Raw genomic sequence first — 15,346 nt, forward strand, 5'->3', positions numbered from 1 at the left:
AAGAAAGCCAAAAAGTTATTTTAACCAAGATGAACACATGACATTAAGAAGTACAAAGGTACAAACGTGTTTTTCAGCTGTAGTGGAAGACATATCTACCTCTCTCGGTAGCAGAATACATGGAATCTTATTCGTCCCGCACAGCTCCAACAGTTGCTTGGCACTCAATATTCTAGAATCAGTTCGCTTTCCCCAATAACTCCCCAATAACACGTTATGCACGTGTGTGTTACTCTTCCCTCTAAATTGGGATATAGCCCATGCAACTTGCTTGATCTGTTCAATGCGGTAAAAAACAGTAACCATTTGCTATTTAAATGCACTTACTCCCTCTAGATTTGGTCTGCAACAGCTTCATCTCTCATCTTACCTTCACTTATAAAATTTGGACTGAAGGTAACCATCAGCCCCATCTTCAAGCTATTATTGGTCCTAATAGGTACGTAAGTGATCAGTGAAACAATCCAAGAAAAAAAAAAAACAGTGTTTAGGAATATATATATATGTATCCTTCCTTGAGTTAAAACACAACATGCAAACCTGCGATATAGGATCTGGAACATGAGGCGTTCTCTCATCATAAGGCTCATTTGTAACCCTTATGACTCAGAACATGATTACCCCATAAGACCATACATCTGCCACAACACATTATGACTCAAAATCTAAACCAAAACAGAGAAGATCATAACAACAAATAAGCATCACTATATTTCAAAACATTGTGATATTTGACTTACCTAACGAGGAACGTAATTTGGAGTTCCACAAGTTGTCTTTAGAATGGTAACTCCCTTGAGATACAAGTAAGATAATTAGTTGATAAAAATTCAATCTTAAATTAAAACAATAAAGTGAGAACCACCATTACTTGGTCTGGTAATGCACTGAGCCCAAAATCAGATATTTTGAGATTTCTTTGAGAGTGTAGCAGAAGATTTTTAGGCTGCAATTGACAGTAGAAACAATCAAAATCAGATTTCGTTTGAAAAGATTGTTGATTGTCAGCAAAAGAAACTACCTTTAGATCTCTGTGGTAAACCCCATTTACTATCAAGTACTTCCTAGCTTATGATTCACTAAGACTTTCATTACGAACCTATAACATGTAACAACTGATAAACATTTTCTTCCAAAGATCATCATCACCTGAAGTAGTTGAGTCGAGAGCTAAGATAATTCACAATTTTATCAAACAGTCCACCACCTTTAATATACTCTAAGAGGATGTAAATATTTGTACGGCATGCTAGAACCTAAACAACAAAGAATCAACTTCCATATGAAGATAGCTATAAACTTCTCAGTATAAAGTAGAGGAAAGAATAAGACTTAAAAGACGAACAACATGACGAACCAATTTCATGATCGAGATTTCCCTCTTAGTCTGATAACAATTGTAATAAAATCTCAGACAAAACCAAACTAAAACCCAGCTCGCAATTCAACTCTTGGCTCCACTCGATCTTTATTCATGGTGAGAAAGGCGGTGGTACCCATCTCTCAATTCGGCTCTAGGCTCGAGTCGATCTGCTTGACAGAGAGAAACGCCGCGGTTAGGGCATGAGAGAGCAGATCTGCATTCACGGAGACTATGCGGCAATGAAAACTGATCTGATTGCAGTAATTCATCTGATTTGAATGAACGAAGAAGAATGTGCAAACACAATTCCAATGACGTGGAGAAACCAAATGTTTTCATTGATCAATCAATTTTTTTTCAGTTAACGACATGTCACTCCTACATGAATCGAAAATGCTTATGTGTCAATTTGCTCCATTGGATTGAGAGTTTTGCATCCTTTCAAGTTAAATCACCAAATTGGAAAAGACGAGATCTTGTATAATTGTTGGATGTAGGGAAAAACTAGATCCACTTGTAAAATGACCGAGATAGGTTTCTGGCATGTACCACTTGTTCTGGCTCCCTCTAGACTTAGAGAATCTATTATCTGTTGCTAGACGAGAATTTCTAGAAAATATATATGAAAAGGATATGCAATCAGTCAATCAACTCCCTTTTCACTTACCTTATTCGAATTGTAATGAAATCGAGGCTACTCCATTGTAAGAAAACGATTCAAAGCTAGATTGATTTTCCTTCAGCTTCATTGGTCTCTTATCTTGTGGCTCAAGTTTCAGACCAGGAACCGTGATTAACAAGGCACAAGAAAACGAAATAACGCAAACAAAGAGGTTAAGTAACATGGGAGTCTAGCTCTCTCTTATTGATTTAAGATCCGTAGGGACGAAGAGAAAAGCTTCGTTTTAGACGTTTGGAGGTGGCCAAATCTTCCCAAAGAGCTCTTCAACGCGTTTCGCCTGGTTCGCGTAACCTTCCACACCAGCTGATAAAAGCTCCACGGATGCAGGACCCATAGCTGAAGCCAAGCTCAGCTGATCCCATTTGATCAGCTAAACCAGAACCAAGCCAAAAAAAAAAAAAGTATTACACAACGGTTTAGCTAACCAAAAGTTTTGTCTCAGAAACCAGAACTAAACCTCTTTGTTGGTGAAGTTGTAGTGTGTCGCGGTCTCAGGAGTAAGTTTCCGAACAAACGAGTATTTTTCATCGTCAGGAACGGCTGGTGAGTCTTTGAGAGACTGCAGCACCTTCAATGGCGCAATCACATAATCAACCCTGAGGATAACATCCAGAGTTAGAATGAAAACAAGATCTTGTTTGTGTTTTTATACTTCGGTTTTGAGTTTACCCGAGAAGACTGAACAAGTCTTGTTTGTTTCTGACTGCAGCAGCCATTAGCTTGGACTTGTAACCATACTTGTGAATGTAGTTATATGATCTTCTGACCAAGGCCAAACCAGGATCTTCCCCGGATTTAACCGCAGTTTCAATCTCGGTATCTCCTGAATGATTACGCGCCCAGTCCTAAAGAGTTTAAAACATTAGCTTATAAATAAAGTTTACTCAGCATATGTTGAACAAAAATGTTACCCTGAGGCGACCAACGAAAATCTGAATGACAGATGCACCTGCTTGGGCGGCTGCTGCTGCTTGAGCAAAGCTGATGTTGAATGCAAAGTTAAATGGGTGAAGAGAAAGAATCAGATGTAGATATATACGTTCAACGGTACCTGTAAACGAAGGTCAAGTGCGTTTGAATTCCCTCGGATTCCAGCAGCTTTGCAGCTTCAATACCCTATGAGAGGCGATGATAAGCCAGATACTAACTTTGTGAAGCGTTTGCTAAAAGACACTTACTTGCCAAGTTGCAGGGATTTTGAAAAGCAGCCGGTCGTGAGGTACATCGATTTCATTGTAGAGTCTTAACAGATCATGAACCTAACAACATCATCACATCAACATCACATTACATGTCAAGAGATTTAAAGATATACACTCAGTGTGTAAGAAACTACCTTGCGGATAATGGCGTTAGTGTCATAAGCAAGACGTGCATCCACTTCAGTCGAAACACGACCTGGAACGAGTTTGACAAGATCTCCACCTACATTCACAATAGCCTGCACTTTTTCTCATCAGTAACTTGACACAAAAAAAGCTTTGATCTGATAAAAAGACCTTGAAGTGAGAGATAAGCTGTTAGAAAAAGTCAACCTTATCGAAAAAGCAAGAGAGTTTGGACTCAGTGGTATCAAGGCCCGCACAGGTAGAGTCCGCCAAAGCCATGTCCACAGCATTCTAAGCATATATGATGTAAAGAGAGTCAATCCTGTAAGGTTCATAACACGATGCTCTATATATATCTTTCCTTTAAATATCAAAAAAGCTTACCCGGAAGATTGTGTCGGGGAGACCGCAGATGCCAAGGAGGAGAGCAGAGCTAACAGTAGCTGCAGTTGGTGGGAACCTGCAATTCAATTATATACACCACAGAAAATTTATCCTATTGCCAAACCGAAGAAGGAGATTTTACAATAAATAAAGCTTAGAACAGAATTTCTGACTCTGAAGTAGAGATATATATATATATATATATGTTACCTCTCAAAGTCATCGAAAACGACTGTATCAGGAACAATTTCACTAAAAGCTGATACAGCATCTAGCTCATTGTTCTCACCTGTAAAACAAAAAAAAAAAAAAATTCAATCAAAGAATTGCAGTGAACATCCAGAAGCATTCCATAAAGTTCAGAACTTTAAGAAACCCAAATCTCATCCAAGAAAAAAGTTATACATAGACCAAAAGACACCATTTGTTTACGTACACTTCACATGTAACAATTAACTACCAACCATAAAATCAAAAATAATAAGCTAAGAACTTAAAGCAAGCAGGGCCACTGTAGCAGAGCCATAACTTTTAAAAATAAAAAAAAATAGCAACTTTTGTCTAGCTTACTTGTTCAAAGAGGTGATTCCATCCATACATTAGATGATAATCAATTCTCTTTCAAAAGAAATATCAATCAAACTGATGAGCGAGACACGATCATATAATAACAATACCAGCTCCGAGAGATGGAGAAGATGGAGAGGAGGAGGAGCTAGCGGAAGCGTGAATCCGTGGAATCGATCGCCGGAGAGTGAAGTTAACGGAGGGAGGAGGAGCAACGGAGAATCCGACGGCGACCGTCTTCCATCGTCCCTTCTGCGCAGATACAAGATCGCATCAATGAGGTACAGAGACAGAGATAATGTATGAGTAACCAAACGGAGAGAGGGGTACTTGGATCGAAGCAGAGAGAGCTGCTGCAGAAGGCGGAGATTGCAGAGAGAGTGTCATGTTTTTTTTTTTTTTTTCGCTTCACTTGGATCGATCTGACTGAACTAATCCAAACGTTGATATCTTCGGATTAAGATGGGCCCCGCCTTTTTCTTCCCGACATTACTCAATGTCTATTATGAAACCGAAAACTCCCGCTGTGGCAGAGGGTTTGTTTTCCAACAACAAAATCAACAATTGGCCATCCCACCACAATGAAAAATCCGTGTTCGAAACTACGCTAGGCGTAACGCATGCGATTGGATAGAACCTAGCATCAAATCAATTAATCGGAGATTATACAGGGATTAATCGGAGCGTAGTTTTAGATTATTTATATACGTTTATGGGTTTATATTTTAAATATGTAAACTAAGAACAATAATCTCGCATTGTTCACTGGCTAGACGCATTTATTGGTCCGTACAGGCCATGGGTTCAAGTAAAGGAGAGGTCTTTCTCTCTATTTTCTAAAGGTTTAGGTTTAATGAAAGCGAAATGACGACAATAACCCCGTCTCCTACCTCAAACACTGGGTTTTTTTTTGCGATTTCTATATTTTTTCTTCCAAATCTTATAGGTTTCAAACAATATATAACAAATCTATTGTGAAACACTTAACTACGGATTTCAAATCACCAGAATACTGATTTCTTCAACTTTTCCGAGTAACTGGCCGCCCAAGGCCAAATCGCGGCGGTTCCTGGCCAAATCGCGGCGGTTCCTGGCCGCAACGCGCTTTTCCGGCGAGTATCCGACCGCCTAAGCCGCGTTTTCGAATCCATGAACATGGATGAAAATATAAGGTTTGGGTCTCGCATTCAGATCTTCAGCCCATTTCTTCTCTCCTCTTAGAAAATACGTTTTTTTTCTTTAGAATCATATGATCATTGCTTGTGATTGCAAATTTCTTACCAAGATCAGTTTCTTCTTTCCGAAGGTTCTTTTAAACTTTTTAAAAGAAAATACAAGATAATTCTGGTCAAAACCAGAATGGAACTGATCCCTGATTGGTCGTTTCTTTAAATAAATTAAGACTACAGGTAAATTGAAAAAAATAATCGATTTAACTAACTAAAACTCCCCCCCCCCCTATTTTCTCTTCCTATCTCTCTCTACTTTCTATCTCAAAATCTATTTTTCCATTTTTTGGTTATTTGGCAAATAAGCCATTAATCTTATCTGGTTTTTAAAACACTGTGTATAAATTTAGGGCTTGGTGTAAGTGTTTTACTAAGTGTTGTCTTGAGTCGTAAATATTTTATTGGATTTTCTTTTTGAATAATGATATTTTATATGAAAGTTTTAAATTTTTTAACAATTATATATGTTTTTATTTTGAAGTAATGCATGTTTCAATTTAAAATGTCATCAAGGTTTGTTTTTTTTAATATACCAGTAGGTTCCTAGATTTAGTGGGAATTTTTTTAATTAGATTTTTAAAACTTACAAAAAGTATAGCACTAAAACATATATTGTATTGCGTTTCTAGAGTAACTTTTTACTCTACTTTTACCATTTAATGAAAAAATGTATTTTTAAAAATATTTATTTGTTGGTGGTAAACATGAATAATGGTATTACCAAAGTGATATACGTAAAAATTCTCTTTTTTTATTTACTCCAACTACCACAAAAAGTATACCAACCAGGTCAAATTTTTTTTTTTTTTTTCACATCATTTACTATTTAGAAAGTGAAAAACACACACTTAGTTTTGCTCTGTGTTATGCTAGAGTAGTAATGTTTCCACTCATTTTTTATTTTCTTTCTTGTTTTCACCATTTTTATTTTTCACCTATTTCCACCTTTTTGTTTACTCCTTTTTACTCTAGCTGTATCCAATCCCACTCATAGCCAATGAATTATTGGAGCACAAATTAGATTTAGTGGGTCCATAATTGTAGTGGCAACTGACGCTACGAGTGATGAGTGCGCAATGCAATGACAAAATTCAATTTTCCTCCTGGAAAGGCAGAGTTTCATAAATGTTCCTCGTACTATTTACACATTGATGAACTCATCCATATAATTTCTTATATGTAGTCCCCAAAATCCCCTATATGAGAACCATTACAACTTCTTTTTATACCCACTTGTCATCACTAGAATGATTCTTAGAATCATTAGAAAAATATGTTGGTCCATCTAATTATATAATAAGCTTTTTATTAAATTTACAATAAATTCATCATTAATGTACTTTATTATTTCCTTAAATAAAATTTACGGAATTACCTAATGTGGCTAAAGTATATATGGCAATTAATGATTTTGAATAATAAAGATTTGATAAAAAATAGCGTATCTTCTATCATATTTGTTTAATTTTAAGCTATTAAATAAATTAAACAACCACAATAACCATATAATAAAAATTTAGATTTTTATGTATATGTAATATTTTAAATTCTTACAAACGGCTATAAATTACTAAAACTGTTAAAAGTCTCACATTCAAATTTTATGATCCATGGTTTAAAATTTTTGTTATGACAAAATACAAATGATTACAAAAATTATATAAGTAAAAAGTCTAATTTAATTAATTAATAAGATTAATATATATATCGTTTTAAATTAAACTATAAACCATATAAAATATAATATTTTAGTTTCAAAATTTACTTTGAACAATTTTTTTGATAAAAGTTTTGAACGATCATTGACAATTTTTTTTTTAAATTATAAATTACTAAAACTATTAATCCCATAATGAAAATTTTGTTATTAGTAATTTAAATTTTTTTCTATAAAAGATACAAATGATCAAAAAACTATATGAGTAGAAATCATCATTTAATAGACATTAATATTAAAAATATACTAAAATATATTATCTATGTTGGTATCATTTAAATTTAATAACATATCCTATCAAATAAAAAAAAAATTGGATTAATACAATTGATTTATATGTTCGCACCAATTTAATTATATTTTTAATAGTTACCGACTTTTAATTATTTAATATATATTTATTATTTTATAATATGTAAAAATATTTAATACATAAAATAATTTATATATATAATCTTAACCTAGTACATTATTATTACATGTAGTCCCACATTCTTATTAGGCTATTAGCCTTATTACTCTACGTTTTCACATTTTGGAAACAAAGTAGCCACAAGAAACACTTACAAAACATACACACGCACCTTCTTCACATAACAAAGCTTACAAGTCATATTTATCACCCGTTTAGGTTTTCAGCAACGGCAAAAGTTCTGGAAAGCTTGACATAAACTTAACAAAATCATCGTATGCTTCTACGATGAGGTGATCATCGTCCCAATTATCCCTGTAAGTAGCGGATTGTGCATAAATTCTCTTGAAGCCAATGTAAAACATTTCTTCTCTCCATTTCTCTATCCGTGGATAGTCACATTGATCCGCAAGCCAATTATCGTATTCAAACTGCGACAAGTGTTTCACCAAAGGAATGTTTAGTCACGACCATTTTATCTAGATAATATTTTCAGAATGTAGTAGTTAGAAGTTTTACGTACCTGGGAGTCATCTGGCATCAAATGCGTATATCGCTTGGGAATACCCGAGGCTTCGAGCTTATTGTAGAAAGCCTTGGTGTCTTCCATCATCTCGTCTTGCGATGGGAGAGATACTCTTCCAGATAAAACCGCTGCAACCCACTTGCTTTGAAGCTCAAACATCGGAAAGGGAGTGATCTAGAAACCAAGTTAAACCAAATAATGAGATAATATGCAAAAGCAAGGAGTATATTCACACACAAAACAAAGAAAAAGGAAAAGAAACATTATTAAGATTATTAACCTGCCATGGTAAGCCGATGAAAGAAAGTCCGGGGGCAAGAGCCGGAGGAAATACATGCTTATACAACGGTCCAACGCGATTATCATCGACCGTCACTTCTCCTTTTGTGTCAAGAAACGGGAAGTAATACTTGTACCTGAACATAACAAAATCGAAGAGCTCAATGAAAACATCTTTCAATCAATGGATGTTTAAGCTCTCTTGGAGAATTGAGCCACAAAGTGTATCTTACCCGGTACAATGCATTATGGTATCTGCGTAAACCGTCTTTCCATTTTGGAAAACCACTGAACCATCTTTGCGGGCAGTTTCAATCTACAATGTACATAGAGGCATCAGATAATTGATAATCAAAACAATCAGCATCATTCATTGGCCGATTTAGTTAGTACCACTGGGTGAAGCCATAGATTGTCGTAACCGGGAAGCATCTCGTAGGTATCTGGTGAAGTCGATCTAGACGAGACGTGGACTTCCTTAGCGACTTTTGCTATATCTCTGCTTATATCAACGCCACTCGCTGAGCTTCCGATCACTATTACTATCTGCAAGGGTAATAAAAAGAAAACCATCCAAGAGTTGGGCGAGGAGACCAATGATTTGACGAGACCAGAAGCTTCAGTATAGTGATGAGATCCTTGTGCAAGTACCTGATCTTTGAATGGATCAGGAACACGGTAATTATGACTATGAATTTGCTTGCCTGGCCATGAATCTATGCCTGAAAAAAAAGGAAAGCCTAAGTCTTGATTGTTTCAACATTTCATCCATAAAGAAAACTCTATTTTATATATTGCACAAATAAAAACTCTGCTTTTTGGTTACGGACAAATTTGCAAGCAGCATTCTCACTGAGTTTAGTCGATTTAAAATCAGACTAGAACCAAACCAAAATTTGATAAGGTCAGGAACAAGATTCTGAAGGTTAATTTAATATAATCAATGACAATTGAGTAGGAAAACTAAACTGCTTATATTTCATTACAAAAAAAAAAAACTAAACTGCTTATATTGACGTAAACATTTTTTAATAAGAATTAAATTTTATACATTAGTTTTCAAACATAATTCTCTTTACTTACTGTTTTTTTTTTCGTAACAAATACGTAATTGGAAAAAAGTATTTTTAAATTATTAACAGATCAAAAGCCTATTATAATTTTCGATGTTGTATACAGAAACTAAGCAAATAAAATAAAGAACAAAAAAACAAGTGAAAAACTCAACTCAGGACAGGAGTTGTTTGGTTATTTACCAGCGATATGAGCATGACGTGGCTCTGTATAGTGTCCGTTACAAACCACGACGGCGTCGTATATCTCATCGGCAGCACCATCGGAGCTTCTAGACTCCACCCTCCACTTCCCTCTATTCTCCTCATCCGCCGCCGGTTCCGCCCTAACAACCTCCGTCTCGAACCTTATCATCTCCTCTACATCGAATTCCTTAGCAAAGTCTCGCAGGTAAGCAAGAACCTCACTGTGACCCGGATGTCTTCTCGGATCCCTTGACCCGTCGTGTGGTCGGGCCGCAAAAGGGAAGTCGGTGAAACCCATGCACTCTCGGGGGATGTTGGTGCGTAGGGATTTGTAAACGCTCGAGTGGACTACGGGTCGGGTTGGGTCGAGGCTTAGCGGGTCAGGTTCCACTTGAGAGGTGTAAGTCCACACGCCTCCAATCTGGCTCCCGCGCTCTAACACGACCACTGAGTGGCCTTCACGACGTAGCTCACGAGCAGTCACGAGCCCAGCGGCTCCGGCTCCAATTACCGCCACGTGGCGAGAGGTGGTTGGATCGCGATTACTATGTGCCATGTTTAGGCTGTAGTGATGTATTGCGATCTAATAAAAGAGGAAGAGATTGTAATAATATCGAAGAATGGTACGTGTTTTAAGTATAACGATGAGTAATTTATAAAGGAGGAAAATATGTACCTTAAATGATGACGTGTCAGTTCAGTGTAGACAATTCTTACATAATATCTTGTGTGAATATTAAATTCAGTTTATCTTTTAGCAAAACAAATATTTAATTCAATTAAGTAGGTAGCATTGCTTCAACCATGCATGTCTATAAGAGAATCTAGCGTTTTCGTTTATATCACTGGCTAAACTGGATTGGATTACGAATTATAACTGCTTTAGTTTAAAATAGTTAAAACATAAGTTCTCAATCATTGATCAAAAGAATTTCATTGTTTATTCTCTCTGCTTCTATATCTGGTGTGTTATAGATGACATGACAATATGACATTGTATTCATTTTGAATTGGTGTTTGAAAAAAACTTAATTGTGTTGCAGATACAATTGGATATAGCTTATTATTATACTCTCCTTTTATCATAATTTTATTTGTAGGCAGACTATTGTAAATGATGACTAATACTCTTATCTATTCATCTACAGACGGCTGATATTGTGAACAGCGCACATAATCATGATAGGCGATCCAACATGCAGTAACTAAGAATTAATACTTCAAGCAGAAAACCCTGCAATTACATCTTATGGTATTTCCATAAGAGATATAATGCAAATTTGCTTCCGCAATGCTTAAATTTTATAACTAAAGAAGTTATACTTATCTTTAAAGATTCAGTTTAAATAACCTTTTTGGCTACTTCTTTTGAAGTGCGTGCAGACTAATGCATCCAACAACTAACAATGTCCAGGATCATGTTTACTATTCAACATAGCATTTAAAAAAGGTAAGCTTTTCTATTAATAATGAAGTATATCTTTCGAATAAATTACCTGCTATTGTAATAGTTATGTGGATAACTATTCATTATAAAATATCCATACCACTATGCACATCATATTAGAAAAATTGCACGAAATGGAATACATTGAATAGCCAGCGCTTTTCAAAATATATTCGATCAAAAATATTCTAACATTTGTATTTACAGTTTAGTGATTATTGTTTATGGGTTTATAGTTTAGTGAGTGGGGTTAGGTTTATAAAATTTAATAAATAATTTTTAAATATTTATAAATGATTTAGAAGAGTTAATTTTGTTTGCAGTTGGCTGATGGGACCTACTGTTTTTATTCACAATATTTTCAGGCTAGTGTACCCGATCAATGTTTAATTCTCTTGGAAACTATAGTTCTTTGTTCTCTCGTAACATGTTTCCTGTAAAAGTATGATTACAAATTAAGAAAATCCAGGTTCTTATTTTCTTAGTACGAAGTTTAATTTTTTTCTAAATTCTGATGATCATTTGAAAGTTCGATTAGATATTTTTAAAAATACCCGATTAGATATAAATAAACAAGAATACATATATATATATATATACTAATTAATAGAAGGAATAATTTGAGGTTTTATGCAGTATCAACGTCAATGATTTCTTAAAATCTATATGATTATCACATCATTCTCGAATACATCCATCTAATCTCCCCCTTTCAAGCAAGAGATCGACTTATTTCGTCGGGAAAATGGAGAAGCAGCTTCTTCTTACATTATCTACAAATTCAATTAGGTTACAAACCCTTTTTTTCTTTTCTCGTACATGATATTATTATAAAATTAGTAAAGCTACAAAGAGCCGGCAAATATGAATCGTCTACGTTATTGTTCTTTGAAAATGATAGACGCCAAGAATGAAAAATATCCATCAAGATGCAGACAAATCAATTACCAAAGTAGTTTGAAAAAAAAAAAAAAAATGGAAGCGACGTCTCTCTTTTATCTTCCTGTATGGACACTTTCGTCTTTTTGGACAAAACACTGAAACCCACTACCACTGATCACATCAAACTTTCTTCAACTTTCCAAAGTTTGATCTACCCCCTCAGGTTATAGGTTTTAATTGATAATTGAATTATTGTACTTTTTGTTTTGCTAAAATGGATTGTTGTAACTAAAATGAATTATTGTACTTGGACACTAAAATTGTCACAATATTCATAATTTCCGAACCAATCCCTAAGCAAAAATATTTTCGTAACATTCTGGACTCATCTAGCCAATAGCCACTACTAAAAACAGCAATTCTTCTGACGACAAAGGGTGTTGGTAATACATATACCATAAGCAGAAAATTTTAATTTAATTAGGTTATTAGTTTTCATTTGGCAGCCAAGTATTTATCAAATCATCAAAAAATATTTTTCTTCAAGCATTTATTTGTATATTCGATAAAGTGAAGTTTGTTGTTTGATTCCCATGATCTTTCTTTTGTATGAAAGATTGGAGGGGTCCAAATTTTATGCAAGAGACTGGACTTTGGAGGTACAAGTGCTTTTGTAAGACATCCTCGCACTATTATATTTTCTTAACCTCCGTAACTAAATCTACTACAATTTGAAGAAAGTTTTAGTTTTAGAATTGGAATGCCAGCAATACAAGTTATACAACGAGATACGGCAAAGTAGTTTTAGATTAGTGAGGGATTTTCTCTCTCCTCTCTTTAGAAAGAGAAAATTCTCTTTTGTTCTCACACTTCTATCTTTCACAAGAAGGAATTCTTTAGAGGAGAGATTTTTTTGTTGTAAAATAGCTTTTCGATCTTTTAATCGATTATGTTCTTTGCTTAGGCGATTTTCAATCTCGCGTTGGCGACTTTTTGTTGTGTTTTAGCTCTTCTCCTTCTGATTTCATCTTCAATCCATCTGTTCCAAAGGATAGACAATCCTTTCACTAGAAAAGTTCAATTCTTGATTCGGATTTGGAATCAATCTTCTCATATGCAAAGAAGTATCCATGAAGATCAAGACAAGAGGGTCAGAAGATACTAGGGAGATTCGAAGCAGAAATAGAAGAGTCGGAGCTGCTGTTCAGGCTAGCGTTTCAACAATGTTCTGTCTCGGGTTTTTTCGAAGGTCTTCGTTGAAGGTTAACTCTAATGGTTGGAGAAGATGTCCTTGATGAACTGGTGGTGATTGAAGGAGATTGAAGCGAACAAGTAGTTTCAAGGGAGTCGGAGAAGGTGAAGGTGATCAGCCGGCGAGAGTTTCGGCGGCGTTTCTCGCTTTTAGACGGTGGAGCCTAGGAAGAGAACACGTGTTATATACGTGTTACACATGTGATTAATGTTTATCTTTAAATTTGGGCTCAACTTGGGCTTAATGTATCTATCAGAACCTTGTACCGTTTATAACTCGACTTTCTTGGTTTCGTTTATAAAACAAAAAGTTGACCCCAAAAAAAAAAATTAGTGTTTATTGGGCCTATGGTTATTAGAACGGGCTTGAAATTGCGGGTTTGAACGGGCTAGTTATGTTAAAATATCTACTGTTGACATGAGTAGAAGGTAATTTTGGTTTATATAAAAAGTCAACCATTGGCTCTTATAAGTCAGAAGCACAATAAATAAGAACATTGAGACAGGAAGAGACGTGCGTGCAGACAACAAGTCTAAGCAAACCGCTATTGGCACCAAAGAATGAAAGCATTTTATAAAAAGATAGATTTGTGCCTTAAAGACTTATTGATGATAGCTCAAATGAGCTTTATTATGCAGAGAAATAAAGAACGTATAAGATTTGTAAGTTGTCACCAAGAAGAATGAAGATTTAAGATTTGTTTTCATGAAAGAGAAAGGAGGCTGCTTATGAGACAGCCAAGGTTGCATTCATCAGACTCTTAACCACACTTGTATAAGCTTAGAAACACTAGTTAGATGGTTCTATTGGTTCATAAGATGGGCCTTTTCTATGGGCTTCAATACAGAAACCGTCCAACAGCGAGAAGACCAGTTTGAGCATGATAAGTTGAGTCCCATGGGTAGCAATTTGATGTTGCCAGAGAACAAGTTCAACAGAATTAGACAGAGCTTTGTTTCCGCTACGGACTTCAAAGCCACGGCTCTAGACCAGGCTGCAGAAGCCAAACGTGCATTACAAGTAAACTCTGCTAAGGTTAACGAGCTTTCCAAAGAGATTTGAGGATATGAAAGATGCGATTCATCAGCTCAAGCTTGCAGCCACTCAGAATCTGCAAGAGTACGCTAATATTGTGAAGAAAAAAAAATGATTTACGAGAATGTTACAAGACAGCTGCTGAAGAGGCAGAGAAGAAACTACTAGTGTAGAGGCAAGACCAAATGAAACTAGAAGTAGAATGATAGCTGCAGAAGAAGCTGAAAAGAGATTAGAGCTTGTTATAAAAGAACTAGAAGAGAGCAAGAGATATCTCAGAAGCAAGATGATATCTCAGAAGCAAGAGAGCAAGAAACATGATGAATCATCTGACTCGAAGATAAAGGTCACAGTACAAGAGTTTGAATATTTGAAACGAGGAGCAGGGGAAACAGAGAGTGCAATTGCAAAGAAGTTGGCAGATATAGCAACAGAGCTTGAAGAGATCAACGCAAGAAAAAGCGAAGCGGATAATAAGTTAGGAGCGAGCATGAAAGCGATAGAGGAAATGAAGCAGGCAACGGAGTGACGTGACTGGTGGAAAGTGAGTTGAGGAGATGACCTCAAAAAGGAAAATGGACAACATGCTTAGGGCTTTGACTCATTTGTATTAAAACCTTGTTCTGTTCCAATATTAAAACATAAAAAGACAAATGAATATGGTTAAGAGTTAGCGTAAAAGAAAAAAAAACACACATACATGTCAATCATTTTGTTAAAGGAGGAACCATTCATCATCTTCCAGATTTCAATAACTGAGAAGGAAGAACACACATAATGAGATGATCATCGCCCCCACTTATCACTGTCTGATTGTGTAGCAAGTCTTACGGAGTTGCCTTGTACTTCCTCACCTCTCCAGTCTCCACTGTTAAACATGGGGTGCACCAATTATATATCTCGTCTATACAACTGATCTAGCCAACCTGACACGCACCAAGCTGTTGGGGTGCATCTCTTGGGAAGCACGTTTTGCATACAAGG

General features: G+C 35.7%; 2 protein-coding genes across 2 annotated transcripts; both read right to left on the reverse strand.

Annotated features, from left to right (window-relative positions):
- Nucleotides 1–2,065: 2,065 nt before the first annotated feature.
- LOC106401634 (transaldolase) lies at nt 2,066–4,845 on the reverse strand. Its single transcript, XM_013842175.3, has 12 exons — nt 4,655–4,845; nt 4,435–4,576; nt 3,968–4,046; nt 3,758–3,833; nt 3,581–3,664; nt 3,382–3,486; nt 3,224–3,304; nt 3,097–3,161; nt 2,957–3,026; nt 2,715–2,890; nt 2,503–2,641; nt 2,066–2,415 (listed from the first exon to the last, which is right to left on the reverse strand). The coding sequence occupies exons 1-12, from the start codon at nt 4,709–4,711 to the stop codon at nt 2,269–2,271; spliced, it is 1,221 nt and encodes a 406-aa protein (XP_013697629.1). The 5' UTR covers nt 4,712–4,845; the 3' UTR covers nt 2,066–2,268.
- A 1,862-nt stretch (nt 4,846–6,707) lies between these two features.
- On the reverse strand, nt 6,708–10,383 carry LOC106397370 (flavin-containing monooxygenase FMO GS-OX-like 2). The gene is made up of 8 exons (XM_013837957.3): nt 9,744–10,383; nt 9,139–9,209; nt 8,881–9,033; nt 8,721–8,803; nt 8,489–8,624; nt 8,206–8,382; nt 7,737–8,113; nt 6,708–6,746 (listed from the first exon to the last, which is right to left on the reverse strand). Exons 1-7 carry the CDS (start codon nt 10,300–10,302, stop codon nt 7,898–7,900), a joined length of 1,395 nt encoding a protein of 464 aa, XP_013693411.2. The 5' UTR covers nt 10,303–10,383; the 3' UTR covers nt 6,708–6,746; nt 7,737–7,897.
- Nucleotides 10,384–15,346: the final 4,963 nt, after the last annotated feature.

The sequence above is a fragment of the Brassica napus genome, chromosome C5 (genome assembly GCF_020379485.1).
Source record: "Brassica napus cultivar Da-Ae chromosome C5, Da-Ae, whole genome shotgun sequence".
In the NCBI taxonomy this organism is placed as follows: domain Eukaryota; kingdom Viridiplantae; phylum Streptophyta; class Magnoliopsida; order Brassicales; family Brassicaceae; genus Brassica; species Brassica napus.